The sequence below is a fragment of the Coenobita brevimanus genome, chromosome 65 (genome assembly GCF_032717465.1).
Source record: "Coenobita brevimanus isolate Jiangsu-jjx chromosome 65, ASM3271746v2, whole genome shotgun sequence".
Classification (NCBI taxonomy): Eukaryota; Metazoa; Arthropoda; class Malacostraca; order Decapoda; family Coenobitidae; genus Coenobita; species Coenobita brevimanus.
In genome coordinates, this window is record NC_137018.1 from 44,185,621 (window position 1) to 44,208,519 (window position 22,899).

Sequence of the window (22,899 nt, forward strand, 5' to 3'; positions counted from 1 at the left end):
AATATCCCCTCAGGGCTGCGTCATCATTTATTCATTCACAATTTCTCTCCATTCATTTCTGTCATGCACAGCCACTCTTCCTTGCTCAACAGACATCCCTCTTGCATCCAATGCTCTCATCACACTGTTCTTCCATCCTATTCATGGTCTTCCTCTCAGCCTTACACCTCTCACATCAGATCTAGTTATCTTTTTCATCAGTCACTCATCCATTCTCTTCATATGCCCAAACCATTGCAACACCCTCTGCTCAACTCAATCAGGCATCTCCCACACAACTCCAGTTCTCCTTTGCACTTCATTTTTCACTCGATTCATACACGTCACTGAACACATACTCCTCAGACACCTCATTTCCATTACATTCAAACTTTTCCTCTCAGCTGCACCCATATTCCATGTTTCAGCCCCATATAATGCGCTCAGTACCACAACACCCTCATACAACCTTCTCTTTACATCCATTCTAAGCAAAAGACATCTAAACACTTTTCTCATTCCTCCCAGCACCTTTCCTACTTCATTCATTTTAAACTTCACATCTGCATCTATTCTTACATCCACAGTAACATGTGACCCTAAATACTTAAAACACCTTACCTTACCTCCTTAAGCAACTTACTATTCAAAACTATATTCATCCTCCAACCATCTACCAACCTCGTACACTTCATCACTTTACTCTTATTCTCATTTACTTTCAGTTTCCTCCTTTCACACACCCTTCCAAACTCCTCTGCCAACTGTCTCAGTCTCTCCTCTGAATCAGCCACCAGTGCAGTATCATCTGCAAACAACAGCTGCTTCAGATTCCACTCTCCACCATCAACATTCACCAGAATCAGACCTTCACCTAAACTCTTGCATTCACATCCCTTGCAACAACGCCATCTGTGTAAATATTAAACAACCAAGGCGACATTGCACATCCCTGCCACAGCCCCACTCTCATGGGAAACCAGTCACTCACAGTATTTCCCACTCTTACATACTCTGTACTATTTACACAAAAACTTTTCACTCCTTTTAGTAACCTACCATCAAGTCCATACAATCTTAAAACAGTCCACAAAGCCTCCCTATCAGTTCTGTCATACGATTTCTCTAAATCCGTGAATGCCCAAAACACATCCTTACCTTTCGCTAAATACTTTTCACACACCTGTCTCACAGCAAACATCTGATCCACGCATCCCCTACCTCTCCTAAAGTCACACTGCTCGTCACCAATCACTCCCTCTATACCCTCTCTAACTCTCTTTATTAACACTCTACTATACACCTTACCTACAGCACTCAACAGACTTATACCCCTAAAGCTAGTACATTCATACTTATCATCCTTGCCATTATACAACGGGACCACACAAGCACTTGCCCAGTCAATTGGCACCATACCTTGCACAAAGCACGCATTCAACAATCTTACTAGCCAGTCAGCAATAGTCGCACCACCACCTTTCAGACATTCCACAGCACACCCATGCATACCTGCAGCTTTCCCTATTTTCATCTCCTTTACTGCCTCCTGCAATTCTTCCTTCATGATCAAAGAATCATTCAACTCTCCCAACACATTTATTCCTTGCACCCTTCCATCCGCCACAATCTCAGCATCCCTTTCCCCCTCTACATTTAACAATCTTTCAAAATACTCCACCCATCACTTCCTTACTGCATCCATCTCAGTTAACATCCTTCCATCCTCTGCTTTTATACGCTCTTCCATCCCAGACTCTCCTTTTCGCATCCTTTTCACCTCCTTCCAAAACATTTTCTTATTCTGTCAAAAATTCTCAGTCAACCACCTACCCCACCTCTCATCTGCTGCCTCTTTAGCATCACGCAGAGCCCTTCTCACCCTATTCCTTTTTTCCCTTATACCTCTCATATGGCACCTAATCCTTCCTCTACAACCACACTTCATATGCACATCTCTTCTCAGCCACAGCCATACTTCCTCACACCACCATTCACTTCCTTTTCTTACATCACCACCCACTCGTTTCACACCACACACCTCTTCTGCATGCCTCACCACATCACTCTTGACCCCTTAACTGCGGTACGTCACTTTTGCGATTCTGTGTTATTTTGAATTCTCCCGGGCTTTCAAGTGGTGGCTTGTATCATCTATCAGTACTGCCAGTGTCCAACAATAGTCAGCACTGCTAATGTGATCTATACTCCTATCTATTGTTGACAATTTAGCTATTTATCCCCGTTCTTGACTCCCCTCCCTACCTCCTCTCCATTACCCTCTCCTCTTGCCTGCCCGGCCACGCTGCGCCAAGCAAATCTTCCCCGGAATTTTCCACTGATTTCATCCATTGAAATAAGCCCTATGCCCTATTCTTATACAAAATAATATATACCAAAAAAAAAAAAAAGGTAACTGATAGTGCCATATACCTGGAGTTGGCTAATTATCACCTGGCAACACCCCATGTGCATTTGTTCGCAAAGTTTCCCTGGTAATTTCCCCTTGAAATATGCTGTATAATCTATTCATATATATATGAATATATATAAGAAAGGAAGGGAGAAGCCTATGTGATATTTACATTCACTTGGCACTACCTAATTTCCTGCCAATCATTTCACAGCATATAAATTAGCAGCTGTCACCTCGCTGACGTTGTCAACCCTTGGCGGCCCCATATCCGCCTCGTCATTTAGGTCAGTGTTGTTTCTTGAGATGAAAACACGTAACACTCGCGCCCCTCCATTTCCGCCGCTTCTAGAGGGTCCTGTGACCTCTACCCCTACTAAACCTCATGTGGGAAGGGGTAAAGGACTAAATGACTCTGCTGTGGAGTGTGAACTGGCTAATTTATCCATGATAATGATGAACAGTGACTACAATCTTTCTGGTGAATTGTGTGATGAGCTAGTGGAGGAAATGGTGATAAACTACGGGTGCTTCAGTGTCCCAAGTTCATCCTGGCTCCAAGGGAAGGAGCCCTTATTTGCTGGAAGTGACAGTGTATAACATAGTGTAAATAAAATAGAAATGTAAATAATTACTAATATAAGAATATGAGTAAAGTACAAATACTTGGAGTAATGACAATCAAAGCTCTGCTCTCTACGCTAATTTACTGAACTTGAATGAAAATAAACTACTATTACTGGAGGAAACTTATGGATATATACTGTATATATATATATATATATATATATATATATATATATATATATATATATAAGTGTAATAAAGTAATAGGAATATAAAGTGTGAGTGTGTTTATGAATAATAAATGACAGAATACCAGTGGGGAATGAGGGGAAGTGGGAAGCTCGTATGCGCTTGTAATTTTCGTTGCTTTCACAGTTTTTTTTTTGTGTGTGTGTGTGTGTGTGTGTGTGTATGGATTCCAAACTATTTGAAAATCATAGAATAGTGTTTCTAGTGATAATATCAGGCTGTGGTAATCATATTACGGGATGTCGGGAAGTGTAAAGTGGAGACTTCGTTACCCAACTTCAGAAGTCTCCACAAGTCCTACGGTACTCGACGAAGGCTCAGCGAACATCCCAGGAGAAAGCTGAAGGTATGTGCCATATGCATATGCAATTATAATATTCTAGGACTAATAACTGATATTTGGCAAATATTTTTACAATGTCTGTCGGAGCACGAGTATTCTTGCAGGACACGCAAGGAGCGCCAAAACAACCCCGCGGTTTAGGGGTTAAACAACTACCATTCCTCCTCCACACTGCCATTTTCCTGATCTTTCACCGCATTCCACTCATCTTTCAATTTCTCCCGATACTCTGTCATTTTCTCTCTCTTTTCAAACTCACTCACTTTCAAAACCTCCCTGCCACACCTAACTCTCTAGCTTTCATCCATCTCTTACCTACTCTTAACTTTCCCTCTACCAGGTAGTGGTCAGACACATCTTCACCCTCCCCTCTCAAAACTCTCTCATCCAACAATCTTCCTATTACTTTCCTGGACTCAACCACTAGTCCATCAATGCTCTATCAACAACTCTTCCATCCTCCTGTCTCGGCCATGTATACTTATAAATATCTTTCTTCACAAACAAGGTATTTCCAGTCACCATCTCTCGCTCAGCGCAAATCCCTATCATTCGTTCCCCATTTTCATTTCTTCCAGGCACACCATGCATACCAACTACACCTTCAACTGCTACATTTCCCACTCTAGCATTCAGATCTCCCATCATTACCACATTCACATTTGCTCCAAAACTTTTGCAGACACTCATCAACATCAGTCTAGAAAGACTCCCTCTCTTCTTCATCTCTTTCACTACCAGGCCCATATGCACTCACAGATACCCACAACTCACGTTCAGATTTCACTTTCACACGCATGTCTCGATGACACCTCCTTTGTTCAATCACACACTGCTGCTGGACTCACTAACAAGGCCACACCTTCTCTTGCCCTTCCTCTATCAACACCTGACGACCATCGATTCACATTTGCAAACTTAGACTCGCTTTTCCCTTTCATTTTTGTTTCACTCAAAGCTAACACATCCAACTTTCTTCCCACAAACATTCCCCCAATCTCCTCCCGTTTGGCCTCAATCGTACTACATCCACGCACATTCATAGACCCAATCTTCATGGTACCGGGATAACTCAATCCCCCATCCCTTTCTTTGGCCTGTCTCTTTGTAGGAACCAAAAACAGAGGAGGTGGTCCCTAGTTCCCTCACCCTATCCCTTTTAGTCGCCTTTTATGACATGCAGGGAGTATGGTGGCAGTATTCTTCTTAACACAACCTGGCCGCAGAGTAGTAGTACCATCCCGTAGTGCAGCCAGATTGTGGCCCCCCTGCCACAGGGGCTAGGGTAAATAATGAACTCATTTGTTTTTCCTATACTTTTCCATTCACTCTTTTGTATCATACGAGCAAAAATTATTTCTGATGAATAATTTATTCCCAGTTTTTTTGTGCATGGGGGTAGACCAGGAAACCTAAGGCTGCAGTTGTCGGGTTAAGACTGTAGTCATATCTCAGTTTTGTATGAATACATTTATATTGAGCACATCCTTCCTAGTCCCATCTTATACTTCACTTCCTCTTCACATTTTCCTGTCTTTATTACTGCACTGAGGAACAAACTTCCTCACCAGTTTTTCTCATTCACCAGCTTTTTCATTTTTTTTTTCTTTCTCCTCATCACTTCACTTACAAACATCACACAACTTTAAAGCAGTCTGTGAAGATCCCATTCAATGGTAGTTGGCAGTACATCATCATCATCTTACATCGTATGTTCGGTACTCCACCCATCACCATTAAGCATCATCTCACCACTGCTCCTATATTTTAAGTTTTAACACTGAGTGTCAGGAGGAATGAGTGACTTTTTTTTTTGGCTTTTGGAATCACTCTTAATGTGAAGAAGTTCCAGACATAAAGTTAATGGATGGACCCAGTCATAGGGAAAAACTTTTTTTAAGTTTTGTACCAATGTATTTTGCAGGAGTCTGGTGAGGGTGCAGGAGGTTATGCTAAGGAGATGTCAAAGGAGTTCATTGAAGCAGAAATGGCCCTCTTTGCCAAGCAGGCCAAGGAAGTGGACATCATCATTAGCACAGCACTCATCCCAGGCAAGACGGCTCCTATTCTCATCAAGAAAGTGAGTCAAATAGATGTTGATGGTAGCAGGGTATCTGAAAGTACATCCAGTGGATTAAGGAAAAAAGAAAAAAAAAATCATCATCATCATCTGATCCTGTGTTGCCCCAAGAGGAATGTAGGAGTCCATTGCTAGGCAAGTTGGTCCCAACATTTAAGATAAGAGTGACCAGCCTCATTCATCCTGAGTGGCATTGCATGAGCATTAAACCTCACCCACTCCTTAGCTATAAACTGACACAGGCTGAATCTGGTTGGAGTGCTTTATATACCCACTAAACCAACGGTCACCATCGTTTGGTTATATAGTTACCACCCAGCATAGTAAATGGTTTCCTGGTGCACAAGAAACCATTTTGCGTGTCACTCAGTGTAGAGTCACCCATAGACAGAAGGAAGAGGAAAGAAAGGAAAAGTAGGACATAGGAGGGAAAAAAGAAGGAAGAGATGAAAGGGCAGCCACCCAAGAGCAGTACTACATGGAGTGATTGGATGGTGAGCTCCCCCAGCTACCACTGTAAAAAAAAAAAAAAAAATAGACTGCTATTCTTTGGTTGAATTTTTCACTTTCCTTTTGTTTCATCTGTTATATTCTAGGGGAGGTTTTCATGTTATGATTTAGGTAATTTTATGAATAAATTTGTTAGCTGATTGTCTTGAACATTTAACTACAGAATGGAAATGAGCTACAGATAAGTTTGTGATTTATGACTTTTTTCTGGTATAGTGATAGCAGCTGTTGGTTTGAGAAGGTGGGACAGTAATGGGCCAGATTTAAAATTCAGTAGGTGACTGGAGGCTTTCCTGTCAAGTAAATGCTACTTAGGATATACAGTGGTTTCCTACAGCTTAAATGGTAGGGACCAAGGAAGCCAGGCCTCAGGGATTACTATACCTCAAGCCTTCCAGGGTCTTGTAGGGCTCATAAATGAATGTTAGTTTTCTATTAACCCCATCATTCAATGGGGTTTCCTAATAATTGAATGAAATCATTTGGTATTATGCAAAATAAAATGCAGAGTACTGGTAGCTACTTACCCATGATGAAGGGTTTGGACTAGATATTTGTTTTGTGTATATGGATTATTTTATTTTAACTTCTCACTCTTTGGTTGCAGGAACATATTGATGTAATGAAGCCTGGATCAGTGGTAGTGGACTTGGCAGCTGAGGCTGGAGGTAACATTGAGACCACCAAACCAGGTGAGGTGTCTGTCTACAATGATGTTACACACGTTGGCCTCACGGATCTGCCTTCACGCCTCCCTACCCAGGCCTCTTTCCTTTATGGTAACAATATCTCCAAGTTCCTCCTTTCCATTGGTGAGAAGGAGCACTTCAACATCAACCTTGAAGATGAAGTGGTCAGAGGCTCCATTGTTCTCCAAAATGGCAAACTCATGTGGCCACCCCCACCCCCACCAGAGCCCTTACCAGGTGCAGTGCCTGCAGCAGGAGCTGCCCCAGCAGCAGTCAAAGAACCACCGCCGCCACCCAATTACTTCAACATCACATTGAAGGATGCTACCATGTATACTGCTGGTGGGTTGGTATCCCCCCCCCCCCATCATCATCATCATCATCATCATGTCATAATAATACAGTAATAATAATGATAATTATAATAATAATAACCATCATCTGGACCTCCTTTCCCACCCTAGGGCAGAGTGAGGAGTAGCAACGTCCAGGCAGCCCAGGTTTGCCCGATCCAGTGGCCCATGCTTCCATTCACTCATCATTCAAGCCCCCAGAATCCTGGCTCTGTCTGATACACCAAAAAGCTTTCACCACATTCAGTAGCTGTACATAAACATATCCGATAGAGTCAATCCGAATGCTGTCAGGTTAAAAAAGGGTGTCAAATCCTTGATCATGCACTTCTACCCACAACGTTCATCCAGCCAGCTCGATCTCGTCAGTTCCCAAGCCTTACCGACTTCCATACCGCTCTTCCTCACACACTTATCCAACATATGCCCCCACCTTCTCCTTGGCCTACCTCACCTCCTCCCTCCTTAAAATTCACTCAGATATACCTTTTTCACCAGTCTATTGTTATCCATTCTCTCCACATGACCATACCATCTCAGTACACACTCTTTGATTTTGGTCTCCAAGGACTTCCTCACTCCGTATCTTTCATGAATTACATTACAGTAATCCGTTTATTATCCGGATGCCCACTACCTGGACATTTTGGGCCCGGGCCTTTGGGGGGGGGGGAAGCTGTAGTTTGAAATTGGCGCGCAACGCTGAACAACTGTGTTTACGCTCATCCCTTGCTTCCCCCTCCCCAGTTACCACCTAACTACCATCCTGACTAGACGCTCATCGCAATGGATGCCACACGTGCTCATTTTTGTGAATAAACAGTGAATAAACTGCAATACCTCGCCTTCCGTGGGAGTTGTATGCTGATGATTTGGTGTTGATTGCAGAGAATGAAAGGGAGGCAGAGGAAAGGTTTAGGAAGTGGAGAGATGGTATGGGGCACAAGGGCTTAAGGGTAAATGCAGATAAAACAGAAGTGATGATATCTAGGGTTGGTGGCGGTACTGTCAAAGACGAGGGAGAGTGGTCATGTGCAGTTTGCCACAAGGGCGTGGGAAGTAATTCCATCTTGTGCGGTGTTTGTGATAAATGGGTGCATAAGAGATATAGTGGTATCAGAGGTAGATTGCAAGATAATGCTGATTTTATGTGTACGGCGTGTCGGGGAGAGCAGGTGGAGATTGTCAGACGTGAAAGAATTGAACTTGCTGGTGAATCTCTTGAGTGTGTGGAAGAGTTTTGTTATTTGGGAGACATGTTGTGTGCTGGAGGTGGGGCTGGAACTAGCTCTGTAGCTAGGGTGAGAAGTGGTTGGAAGAAGTTCAGGGAGCTCATGCCTCTTCTGACATTGAAAGGACTCTTCCTACATGCTAAGGGGTCTTTGTATGCAGCATGTGTTAAGAGTGTAATGTTGTATGGTAGTGAGACATGGCAGTGACGGAGGAGGATATTCACTGACTCAGACGTACAGAAATGACAATGATCAGGTGGATGTGTAGTGCGTCCCTGCGTCCAAGGTCTGGGGGGGGCTGGGTTCACGATGGAAGAGTTGAGAGGTAGGATGGGTCTGGAGTGTATTGGTGTTTTGATGAGGAGAGGTAGATTGAGATGGTTTGGGCATGTGGAGAGGATGGGGGATGATAATTGGGTGAGGAAGGTGAGAAGTGTTAATATTGGGGGTGGGGTTACGAGGGGTAGACCGAGAAAGACATTGGACGAGGTCATTAAGTGTGTCCTCAGGGTTAGGGGACTGAACAGGGAGGCTGCAATGGATCGTCCAGCATGGAGAGCCGCCATTAGGTGACCAAGGTCGACGCATGCAAGCATGTTGGAGCCTTTAAAAACGAAATGAACCACGCCACTAGACTACATGGGAATTTACAGTGTTGTGCAGTGTTATGAAATTAGAATTTGGAGTGCAATGATTTAATAACAGAGTGCAAACGTGCAGTTGAAACTGGTGTGGTGCAATTAAGAACAGAATGTGCAGTGTTAAACAGTTATAACTTGTAGTGCAAAGGATTAAGTGCAGCGCAACACTGGATTACTGCACATGCTTCAAGAGCATTTTCACCACTGCCGGAGCCTTAGAGGAGGCAGGTTAACCTTTGTAACGAACGGCCACAGACATGTTGTAAGTACCTTTTACGCTGCTAAATATTTTCCATACTAACTTCTAATTCCTCGTTCTGTGGTTCCTTTTCATATATTTCATGCTTTCTGTCCCTTATTTGTGTGAATAGGCTCTTAAATAGGTGCTATGCATGTTCCGTAGAGAGTTAAGTAGGTGGTTTTCTGAGTTAGGCTGGGTTAGGGTCCATAAGTACCAGTCCAGGAGGCAGGGGCCCACTGTCTGGATGGACCCACTTTCTGGACATGCCTTTGGCTCTATTACATCAGATAATGGAGGAATTGCTGTATTTCACATCTTATCAACTCTCTGTACTCCACATACATTCCTCAGCAGTCCCGTCTCCACTGCTCTCACTCTTGACTTTTCATTTTCATGGCAAACCATAGTCTCACATCCATATGTTAAAGTTGGCATTAACACTCTTTCGTGTAAGCCTCATGCGGCTACAACACTCAAGCCTCTGTTTCTTATAAAGGCCTTCATAGCACCATCAACTTTCCTTCCTTGTGTCACTCTACTTTCCACTTCTTTTGCACATTTTCCTCTCTTTTTCTATCACTGTACCCAGGTATTTGAACTCTCTCACCAATTCGTCTCTCTCCATTCACTGTAACATCACACTGGGAGTCACCTTCTGTCTCAGTTGCCATCACTTTACTCTTTCCTACATTTACTCCCAAGGCTTGATGCTCACAGACATCAGCAAAACTCTGCACTAGTCTGCCAAGTTCTTGTTTGGTATTTGCAAGAGCACTGCATCAGCATACAGTAGATTTGAGATATTCCATCCATCACCATTCATTACCAGTGCCATCCCTCTCTCCATTACTCGTGTTCTTACTTCACTCATCACCCCCATCCATATGTATATTGTATAACCATGGGGACATCACACAGCCATGTCATGCGTCCACATTGATCATGAACCATTCACTGAGATGCCCATTTACCCTTACACATGCCTCACTGTCATCATAGTAACTCTTTATGGCACCTAGCAGCTTGCCATCTACACTGTGCATGTGCAGAGCCTTCCACAATCCTTCTCTGTCTATTTTGTCATATGCTTTTTCCAGATCCATATATGCCATAAACAACTTATAGTCCTTCTCACAAGCCTTCTCCACTCTGTCTCACTTCAAATATTTGATCCACCCATCCTTTGCCACTCCTAAGGCCATACTGCTCATCACGCATTAGGACTTCTGATATCTCTCTTACTCTCTTACTTTCTCTGTAATAATTCTTCCATATACCTTCTCTACAGCAGTCAATAAACTCATGCCATAATATTATATTCTTGCACTCACTTTGCTCACCTTTATTTTTGTACGGGGGTACAATCACAGCTTTTTTCTTCTCCACTGGTACAATTTCACTCATTCGAGCCTTCTTACACATCTCCAACAAGCACTTCATTCCACTCTGTCCGCTACACTTAAGCATCTCTGCATACACCTCGTCAACCCCAGCTGCATTCCCATTTTTCAGGCAGTTCACAGCGTTCGTCACCTGTGCCAGTGTCATGTGTCCTGGCACTGTATTCCTTGTCTGCACACCCCCAAAACCAATTATGCTTACGGTGGCTCTGCGCTCTCCATTCCCATTCATCTGGCTTTCAAAATATTCTTTCCATATGGTCCTTCCTGCATCCCCGTGTGTTAATGATCTGCCACTTATATCCCTTACACTTTCGCCTTTCTTTCCTCCGTCACTTCTACATTTTTGCACCTCATTCCAGAATAACTTCCTATTTTCAGTGTAATTTGCATTCAATTTTCTTCCTAGATCGTCATTTACCTCCTCCTCTTCCTCGTCACAGTCTCTTTATGTGCTTTTTGCTCTCAGTATATTCAGTTATTTCATTTGAATCCATGTCCTGTAACTACTCTAGCCACTTCTTCCTCTTTTCCTCCACTGCTCTCTTAACCTCTTCATCCCACCTTGCCGCATCTTTCTTCTTTGTTGTTACTCAGTCCACACCACACACCACTTATAGCATTCCTAAGTAAGTAACCCCTTTATGCATTCCACGACCTGTCCAGATCCATTTCATTCCAATTCACTGATTATAACTCCTCCCCTACTTGGTCCTGTATTCATCTGCCATTTCTTTGATGCATAGTTTCTTGACTTTCAGTGTTTCTATCTGACTACTCCTCTCTCTTCTGGTCCACCTTACTCCTCTCAGCTCAGTCTTGCATACCACAGTCATATGATCTGACAGACCTCCACATCACCCTCTCACTGCCCTCGTATCAGCAACCATTCCCAGCGTTGACCTCTCTCCGAGCATGTAATCAGTAAGGCTCCTTTCAACATGATCCTCATTCTTTCTATACCATGTATATTTATGTGCATCTTTGTGTTTGAAGTATGAGTTACAAATGCACAGCCTCCTTTCATGACACATATCCTTCAGTTACCTAACATCATTTTCTCTGGGTACTCCATTACAGCTCATAAGGTCATTCTTATGACCAGTGCCTTCTCTTCCATGCATATTGCCCATTACAATCACATTATAGCTCCTTGGCATTTCTCCCACTGCTTCATTCAGCTCCTCCCCAAATCTGTCTTTCTCTCTCTCTCTCTCACTCCTGCCTTCAAACAGTGCATATGCTACAATCACTGCCACACTCACCTTCTCAGACTTGAACTTGACATATATACATCTTGAGCTGACACATTCGTAATATCTCATTCCATTCTGCCACACCTCATTCATCAACAAATAACCCCTTCCTTGCATCTTCCTCGTCCATTCATTCCTGATCTTACACATTTCACACCCTACCACCCCTCCATTTCACAATTTTTCATCTTTGTTTCACGCAATGCCATCACGGCAAATGTCATACTCTTGAACACATTCACCACTTCCACCCTCTTGCTTTCCTCATTCACACGTCTCACATTCCACATGGCCATGTGAGTCTGCCCATTTGGTTGGGGCCGTGGGCTGGTATTGGGCCCTCCAAGGCTCTCTGAAACATTTGTCATGATTAAGTGATTTTTAGATAAGAGAATCTGGGGGACACTTAACCCAGCCAAAAACTTTGGTCAAATGGTTACCACCCAGTATAGTAAATGGTTTCCTGCATGCAGGAAACCCTTTGGCTTGTCACTCGGTGTAGAGACCATAAGGCATCCCTGTATTGAGTGAGGATGATGGAAACTGGATGATATTGATGTTGCATTGTTGTACTGCCAGTTATAGTTTTATAATACCTAATAGATTATATTGCTTTATATAATGTGCCCAGTTGGTATGGGCACCAGACATCGCATCAATTGATATAGTGAATCAACAATGAGTGTCAAGTTAGATGGTTTTTTTGTAGCCCATGAAACTATACTACATTGAGTGACAACCAGATACTTGCATAGACACATGGTGCTTGTGGATTAAGGCAGTCCAACTGGATATAGCCCAAATTGATTTATATCTGAGGGATGTTTGGGGTTCATTGCTTACGTAATGTCATTTGGGAGTAAATGACTGGTCACTTTTGCCATAAATGTCCAGACTGAGTAGCCTAGTCATAGCCCTTTTACATACCAGATAGGGCAATGAAGGATTGGATGAAATAAATGGTATTTATGGATAATATGTTTATATTGTGGTAAAGGTTATGATTGTCATAATCATGCTGGTAGTAGGAATAACATGTTGACAGTACAAGTACCCATACCATCTCCTTGCTGTACATCCTCAGGTTTGGGAAGCTTGGTTGCACTGGGGATGGGGTCTCCTAATGCTGCCATGACGCAAATGATGACAACCTTCTCTCTGGCTGGCATTGTCGGCTACCACACAGTCTGGTCTGTTACTCCAGCTCTCCACTCGCCTCTCATGTCAGTCACCAATGCCATATCAGGTGTGTACATTTCTATGACAGAATAGAAATTGTATAAATATGCAGAGGGATGTGGTGATAATAGATGACATTGTATTTAGTCAGCAGTAAAGGAGTGGCATGATGTTGAGCAGAATAGTGAGAATGAGTGCAGAATAAGTGAATTGCCCTTGCCACAAACTCATAAAAGTTGCCATTTTTCACCAGATAACTTAATTCAATGGTCAACTAAACTGCTTTCTTTTATGTGCTTCAAGTATCATTGTAGTTACAAGTAAAATGTTATCATCATTTTTTCATTGCCAGATGCCATGTATCCCAAATGGGGTGGCCAAGGGCTTAGAGTTAATTGTTTTACAGGGAGGGGCACTAATCCTCCACAACCCCACTTGACACGTAGGGATGCCAACAGCATCTGGTGTTCCCAGGCGGTCACCCATCCAAGTACTAACCAGACCCAACGAAAATGTTATTAAAACAGTATATTTACTCATTACAGTGAGGAAAAGACGCTCCGTTATGATAAGCGAAAGAAAATCACCAAAGCAAGTTAGCATACCATCTCATTTCCAGGACTAGCCTCGTTCTTAGCTCAATCCATTGACGTTCATGCTCTCATGTTATTTGTTTGAAATGAAAAATTCATATCCATATATCTACAGTATATGTGAAACTAAAGTTATTTGATTACAAGACATTAGTAGACCTCAGATGAAGACTGTATGCATTGATGCTTTCGTCCTGCAAAAGGTATTGTGGTTGGTGTGGAAGCATTAACGTACTGTCTCATGTCCTGGACAAATATTTTTATCTCTGACTCATACTCTTTCCCTATTATTTAGATATGTGAAAAATTTAGATTCATATATCTATATGCAAAAGTACATTCATATATCTATATATAAAAGTAAAGCCGTTTGAACGCAAAGTATTTGTACAAATCAGTTTAAGATCATCTGCACCAATCTCACGCACCACATGTTAGGCTTATCTGGTGCCCGCGATTTCGTTTGGCAGTTTAGTCATCCCATGTCTCCGGTTTTGAAATCATACTTTTTTCATAAGTAACATTTAGTACATTCACTTCAGCATTTGCAAGATGAAACATTAATTTGTCTGAAAACTATGTGATAGGTGTTTCAAAATAAACATGCTGCGAGACTTTTAATACTGTATTATGTTATGAATGCTATTGCACCACTTGTCATTTTATGTATTTTAGTCACTGTTCTGCAATATTTTTTTTAGTAAATCATTTCTAGAAAACTGGTCTAATAACTAATGATTACTTTATTGCAGAATTTATGTACTGTTCACTAGTAATTATCATGGAAGGGATTTAGAAAGTATACAATTATGTGAGCCAAGAAGAGGTGCCCAACTTCAATTTAGTTATCAGGTGAGCATTGGCAACTTCTTGGAGTTTGTGGCTAAGGGAATTGTTCATCATCATCACTGTCATTATCATCATCATCATCATCATCATCACCATCACCGTCATCTTCATCGTCATCCAGACCTTCCATTCCTACCCCATGGTGGGATGAGGTTGGATCTGGGACATGAGGAAAAAGCAAAAGAAAAAACAACTGAAAGGTACTAACCATATTTTGCCTAGTTGAATGAGCCACACTCCCTTTCATTTACAAGTTGTTATCCCTGTGTTTAATGGTGTTGGTGATTGATGATGGAAGTAGGTGAGATATTTTTCTTTATAGTTTATATTGTGTCTAGGAGAGCCTGTGGAGATTGTCAGGCATAAAAGAATTGGTCTTTCTGTTGAGTCTCTTGAGTGTGTGAAGGAGTTTTGTTACTTGGGTGACCTGTTATGTGCTGGAGGTGGGGCTGGAGCTAGCCCTGTGGCTAGAGTGAGGAGTAGCTGGAAAACATTCAGGGAGCTGTTGCCTCTCCTGATATTGAGTGGGCTCTCCCTCTGTGCTAGTGGATCTTTGTATGTAGCATGTGTTGGGAATGAAATGCTATATGGTACTGAGACCTGGACACCTGAGGAAAAGGATATTTTTAGGCTCAAATGTACAGAAAGGACAGTGATTATGTGGATTTGCAGAGCATCCTTGAATGCGAGGCCAAGGAGGGCTAGGTTTACGATGGAAGGGTTGAGGGGTATAGGATGGGACTGGAGTATATTGGTGTTGTGATGAGGAGGGTTAGATTGAGATGATTTGGGCATGTGGAGAGGGTAGGGCTATTATAGTTGGATGCAGAAAGTGAGAAGTGTGAACAGTGGGGGTTGAGTTGCGAAAGGTAGACCAAAAAAAACCTGGAGTAAGGGGTTGAATAGAGAGGTTGCCTGTAATTGAGCAGCATGGAGAGCCACCATTATGCTGCTAAGGCTGACATGTGCAAGCATGTTGAAACATTTATAAACTGAATAAGAAGAAACAAATAGCTTTGTAGTTTGTGCTACACTCATCATTCAGGCATAGCAGATGCAGGTGCACTAGATGAGTGTGAAAACAAAATTGACAGGATGATGCAGAACATGATCAAGTCTTACGTGTACAGTACAATAGGTATTTATATTTATGGTATAGCAGTTTCCACACTTTAAATCTGGTGCACAGGTATTAATTATTCACATTCATTAAGCAACGTTGGGTCTGGTTAGTACTTGGATGGGTGACCGCCTAGGAACACCAGATGCTGTTGGCATGACGTTCTCCCTACGTGTCAAGTGGGGTTGGTGGAGGATTAGTGCCCTTCCCTGTAAAACAATTAACTCTAAGCCCTTGGCCACCCCGTTTGGGATACATGGCGTCTGGCAATGAATGAATTATGAAAATCGTTTACTCAGTTCCCATTGTCGGCATAGTGGGAGGAGAACTGAACAAGGCTTTTCATTTTATGGGACGTATTAGCAGAGGAGAAAAAGGACCCTGGTAAAAGTCTTGCTGTGGTGTAGGAGGAACAAGTCTGGTTACAGCCGGTGTGTAAGGCATAGGGATTGCACATTCTGACACCAGTATAGGAGGGAGAAGTGTCCAGTTTACCATTCCCACCCAACTTTAATTATATGAAGGAAATGGACAGTGTTACAGTGTAACCTCTGAAATTCGAAGTTCTTGATGATATGAAGGAAATGGAAAGTGTTATAGTGCAACCTCTAAAATTTGAAGTGCTTGTGATTATAAACTATTTGAACTTCTGAAAATTTTTAACTGTAGATGAAGCATACATCTGGCTATCCATGTCTTGATTCTCGTAGTGTAAACATGTTTTTGACCTGAACATTCTATTATGGGCTAACTACATTGCCTCAGACATACAGTTTTCCATTGTTTTTTATAACTGATATCCAGTTTTCCAATGTTTTTTATAACTACCTTTTATCTTTTTTATCTGTTAACTCAAGGCAGTGTTAATTATCAGTACAATACTCATCACTGACCATGAAGTACTTTTCGTGCATATTTCCCTTTCCTCATCTCCTTTATTATTACTTGTTCTAAAAATATTTGCAGTTGTATTCATATATAACAACTGTCAGGAAGTTGTCAGAGAAAATAACTTTGCATTCATTTATCTGTGTACGGTAGAAGTCCTGTCTTTCAGCATCCTTCGGGACTGAATAGGTGCTGAAACATTGGCTGCTTTTCTAGTGTGTGATTTTTGTAAACTATAAGCAATGAATAAAGGAAACACAATGTGTTTTTTGTACATTTATTTACAGAAAACACAAACTAACTCTAACCAATATGTGTTTATGCATATGAATTGTATGTATGGATGATCTGGGTTGGGACTGCAAGTGTGAGCTTGATTCTGGGCCTGCAAACAAAGAATGAATGCATTCCAGTGTGTGTTTTTTTTTTTTTTATCATCCATACACATTACTGTAAATATTCAGTAAGCAACATATGGTGTATTTATGCATATGAAGTGTAGGTATGGATGATCTGGGTTAGGACTGCAAGTGTGAGCTTGATTGTGGGCCTGCAGACTAAGAGTAAATGCATTCTAGCGTGTAATTTTTTTTTTTTTTTTTTTTTTTTTTTTTTTTTTTTTTTTTTCAACCATACGCATTACTGTAAATATTCAATAAGCAACATATGGTGTTTTTTATGATAGAAAAAAAAGAAAGAAAGAAAAAAAAACTAACCAGGGTGTGTTTATACAGTACTATACGTGTACATATGAAGTGTATGTATGGCTGATCTGAGTGTAGGCCATGGCTGGCAGGCGCTGATGGCTGGGACTGTGCGTAGCATACGAGGCCTGCAACGAATGAGTGTATGCAGTTCTAGCATGTGTTTTTTGTCAGACATAGGCAGTAAGTACAGTATTCAATAAGCAACATATTTTAAGTAGTACTTTATCTCTTTTCTATCGCTACTTTAATGGTCACTGCCCCTCTGAACTGTCTGCTTGCATTCCTCCACCTCTACGACGGGCGCGTAGCACCCGTCGGGCAGCAAACTCTCATCCCTTTTCTGTCCAACTCTCTAATGCAAGAGTTAACCATTACTCCCAGTCTTTCATTTATGCAACAGGTCAAGTCTGGAACTGTCTCCCTCTGTCTGTATTTCCTGCTGCCTATGATCTCCAGTCTTTCAAACGCAGTGTGTCCAGGCATCTCAAAATGATCGGATCTTGAATTTGGCTTTCTATTGTATTTTGTTTTTCTCTTGGAGGGAACTGTTACTGCGGGCTTATGGCCTTTGGTTCCTTCTTCCTTGCATAAAAGTGAAATAAAACACAGAAAATTACATTAATCTAGGTGTATTTACACATGTACACGGGCTGATTTGTGATTTACTGCTGGTAGGGACCCCGAGCAGTACAAGGCTCTGCATCAGGCTCGGGATCATCAACCTCCCTTTCTAAGTTTATTTCCTCAACTGCTTCTTGTGAAGGTACTGAAGATTCAGGGCTTGTTGTTGGTGATCAGGAGGGAGTGGCAGATGAATTTTTCCTGGCAGCTTTCTCAAACAGGTCATACAGTGTCACCTGCTTAATTGATGCTGCTCTTTTTGTTTGAAATTCTCAGTAGAGCAGGTGAAAGTTCATCACTTTGGCGGCACTGTAATGAGAAGGGCCCTTAGCAAACTTGAGAAATGTACTGAGGCCTTTTTCAGCTTCCTTTCACGAGACTTTCTCTTGTTCTTCTTCCTCCTCACCATCACTGTCTTCCTCTTTAGCCTCCAGAACATCAGGTTTTGTTACACGTAAGATTATCTGCTGGTGGATTTTCATCCACTCACTCAGCAAGTTCACCCTCAGTAAGCTGGCTCAAGATGTTGGATTTAGGAGCATCCTGAACAATCTTAAGCACGCTTCTGATTTCACTGGTCCTTTTATCACAAAAGCCATCAAACATCTCTTCGTCGTCCTCGTTGTCTTGGAACATTGCCCCTGGCCACAATTTTCACCAGCATCATTGCAGAGTTTCCTTTGTAACCTCACCCCATGCCATAGCAGCCACAAACATTGCATCTTTGATGTTGAATGCCTGCTGAAATTCATAAACAGCCTGGGATGAATTCAACAGATTCCTTGCAAATGATGCCGATTAGGAACTCTTGAATTTCTGGATCACTCCTTGGTCCAGGTGGCAGGTACTCCGCGAAAATGTTCCCGTTGACGAGTTCATGTGCGGGAGGATGAGCCCTGCAATTGTCGAGGAGGAGGACAACCTTAGAGTCGGCAGGTAGACCCTCTTTCACAAGGTTAGCCTTCACTGCTGGTACAAAATAATGATGGAACCTGTAGCTAAAGGCTTCTCCAGTCATCCAGGCATTTGATTGAGCATCATATCATACAGGTAAATGCTGCACATTTTTCAATGCCCTTGGGTTTTTTATTTGCCTATAATGAACAGTTTTGACGTGTGTACCTGAAGCATTTGCACACATCAACACTGTTAGGCGCTTCTTGTTATGTTTGAAGCCTTTTGCAGCCTTTTCACCAGCCCCAGCCAAAGTTCTCTGAGGCATGCTCTTGAAAAATAGGCCGGTCTCATCTGTATTATATATTAGGCACGGCAGTAATCCATGCTCTCTAATTAGGTAAGAAGATTTTTGGCTGTAGCATTTGGCAGCAGCGTCATCAGCAGACTAGGTTTTGCCGCTAACATCCAGCTGCCTGATGCCATGCCGTTGCTTAAAATTCCTAAACCATCCATCTGAGAAGGCACATGGTTCAGTTATTTTCATTTTCTCATAAAACATCTTGGCCTTCTTAATTATCACTGGGCCTGACACAGGTTTACCTTTGGAGTGCTGCACCACAAGCCACTTGTACAGCTCTTTAACTCTTGTATAACTCTTCGATTAATGAGCCACTCAAACCTTTAGACACAAACTTGTAGAGGTCACACTTATGTTTATATCATAAATCGTGGAAGAGCTCACGTTGAACTCTTCCATTAATTTCTTTCTTGCAACACCAGCTTCCAGTTTCTTCAATAATTCTAGCTTTCATGAAATAGGAAGCAACTTATGCGTGCATTTCTTCATCACAGAAGAAAGCTTTCCACATGTTGAAGCCATTTTCCAATGCTAAGCACCCAAAAAACAGAGTAAAGCCAAGACAAAGTTCACCACAAATTCGAAATGACCGCTTAGCCTCACAGGAACAGAGGTCATGGCCAAATACACGATATACTCGTTCACACCACTCATACTACCTCACCCAAGAGTGCTGGTAGCTAGCCAGTTAGCCTTATGAGAGGAGTAAAAAGTCTGTGATGTCACATAGACTCGTACATACCACTCACCGTTTCACCCAAGAACACTGGTAGCTAGTCAGTGAGCCATATGGGAAGAATAAAGTCTGTGACGTCACTACACAAGATGGCTGACAAACACGGTGCCCTTTTCAACACTGCCACCTACCGATACCTGTTGGTAAATGTGCCGAAAAGCCAGAAAACTCGCGGAATGGGACTATCTCTTAAAACTGCCGTAAATTTGGATTTTCTGAGACTGGTTGCCGAAAGACAGGACTTTTACTGTACAACAAAACTACGGAAATATACGCATCTTTCATCACTGCCTTTCATTGCATAGTAGGTGCCTACAACCTGACCGATGCACATATTTTGCATTGCTTACTCAGGGAATACTTACTTTATATTATTTATGATGTATTTTATGATAATGTAACTTATACAGGTTTATGTTATTGTGATCTTGCAGAAATATTAGAATCTCAAATAGTGGTGCAATACATGTCTGTGCAGTGAGTGTATGTGTGTGTGTGTGTGTGTGTGTGTGTGTGTGTGTGTGTATATGCATTCATGTTTGTGAAATGAATGGGAAAAGATGCCAGAAGTTTATATTTACATGGTCTATCTATCTATCTATCTATCTATTGCCAGACGCCTCAATCCCGTTCGGGGTGGCCACAAACAAATCGCCTCCATGTCGCCCTGTCCCCCGCCATTTCACTGCCTTGCTCCCAACTCACACACCCCTCTCTCATATACCTCTCCATCTCATCCTCGGCCTCCCCCTCCCTCTTCCCCCCCTCCACCTCACTCACATACACTCTCTTTGTCAGTCTTTCACCCTCCATCCTCTCCACATGGCCAAACCACCTCAGTGTATTCCTCCTAACGCTTCCTATCACATCCACATCCACACCACAACGCTTCTTTATATCCTCATTTGTCAGCCTGTCTCCCCATGTGACTCCACAGGCTCCTCTTAAATAACTCATTTCCACTGCTCTCACTCTTGTGTCCTTCCAGCATCTTCCAAGCTTCACTTCCATACAATAGAGTTGGTATCACAATACAGTCGACCCTCTGTCTTCGCAGGGGTTAGGGGCCTGAGACCCCCGCGAAGATCGAAAATCCATGTAAAACTGGTGCCCCCTTAAAAACGCCCCTAGCCCCCCATTTCCTTCTTTAATGAAAGAAAACCCCTGTGTACATGTCAATAAACACTTTATTTATAATTAAAGTATGAAAAAAATAGTTTAATTGCGTAGGTGGATGGCCGCTCACACCACTCGTCAGAGCTACACTCTCACCCTCCACCACCGTTACCAGGATTTTCCCACCCGTAACTTGTCCAGTAATTCTACCTTCTCTAGCAGGGTCGTTACCTTCTTCTGGCGCTTTGGGGTGCCTTCAGGAGATGTCTTGGCTGCTCTCTTAGGGCCCATGGTAGATAAAATGATGGTGTCACGGAGAGATGAGTGAGTACAAGCACAAACAAGCGTGGTCACAGTGAGAATGGGTTTCGGGACAATTCGCCGTCAAGTCAGTTCGCAGTTACAACAATAACAATACAATTCGCCTTCAGGACAATTCCCCGTCATTTATTTACATACTATAATAGTCTTTTAAATATAGAGTTTTAAAAGTGGTGGTGGTTTATTGATTTTATAGTAAATGTAGTGACATCTGTTGAGGCTCAGCCATATCTTTCCCCATGGTTTGCGTTCACTATGGCCGATTAGAATAACACGTTGGATATTGTCATTTGAGATGAATATACACTTGTTCCTCTTCAGAGTCATTTTAAAATATACCCAGGATGTTGTAGTACCAATGAAAATTAATGAAGACAGCTACGGGTGACGCTTGAATATAATTCAAAGTCGACTACAGCGAAGTAGAAACACATTAATTATTGGCTAAAAGTGCAACTTATAAATGATATCCAAAGCCTACGCTATTGAATGAACATAGACTTTGATAGATCCCCCTGAAAATTAGTTATTAAAGTATTAATTATTAAAAAATAAGTATATTTATAGAATGACGGGGAATTGTCCAGGGTGTGAATTGTCCTGACAGGGAATCATCCATGTTTTGATGGCGAATTGACTTGACGGCGAATTATCTTGGAACCTGAGAATGAGAGAGCCTGCCGCGAGAGATTCAAAACAATGCGCGGGTGGCGTTGCGGGCGGTATGCAGCATGTGGCGCATGATTTGAATGTGTTTCCATTTTTCTCTGGACTTCAAAAAAGTTGATTTGGTTTCCCTGGTGACAAACTGCGAACAATCGAAACCACAAACAGAGGAACCGCGAGGACAGAGAATCAACTGTACTGTCATGTAGTAACTTTTTCACTTCCATGCTCACTTCCCTACTTCTTATCACTGTTTTCAAGGAACCAGCAACCTTTCTTCCCTGCTGTATCCTTTCAAGCACTTCACCCTCCAAACCTCCATCCTTACTCATCACACTACCCAAGTACTTAAACATACACACATTTTCCAATTCCTCACCATCCAACCTCGCTGTACATTCACTGACTTCACCTCTCTCAAAGACCATCACTTTACTCTTCCCTACATTCACCTTTAGATTCCGTTTCTTACACACTCTTCCAAACTCATCCACCAAGCCTTGCAGCTCTCCTATGTCTTCACTCAACAACACAGTATCATCTGCAAACAACAGTACAGGGAGTTTCCAAACACTACCCTCTCTCACCAGGGCCACTCCAACATCCACTACCCTACCTTGTACTTCTTTTATTACCCCATCCAAGTAAGATTGAACAACCATGGAGACATGACACATCCCTGTTTCAACCCAACCTTCAAAGAGAAAAATTCACTCAGTTCACCATCCACATGCGCTGCAGCCTTAGCATCATCATGCATACTCTTCACAGCATTCAACAACTTCCCATCTACTCCATATATTCTTAATACTTTCCACAATCCTTGTCTATCCACCTTGTCATATGACTTCTCCAAATCCATGAAAGCCACATACAACTTCTTTCCCTTCTCTAG

At 42.2% G+C, this 22,899-nt stretch overlaps 1 protein-coding gene across 1 annotated transcript in view; it reads left to right on the forward strand.

The window, feature by feature from the left end:
* Positions 1-22,899, forward strand: part of LOC145405084 (NAD(P) transhydrogenase, mitochondrial-like) — a 191,692-nt gene that overhangs the window by 77,994 nt on the left and 90,799 nt on the right. The window contains exons 7-9 of the mRNA XM_080276595.1: positions 5,476-5,631; positions 6,749-7,172; positions 13,038-13,199. Coding sequence (XP_080132721.1) covers positions 5,476-5,631; positions 6,749-7,172; positions 13,038-13,199 — 742 coding nt within the window. The remainder of the gene's footprint in view (positions 1-5,475; positions 5,632-6,748; positions 7,173-13,037; positions 13,200-22,899) is intronic.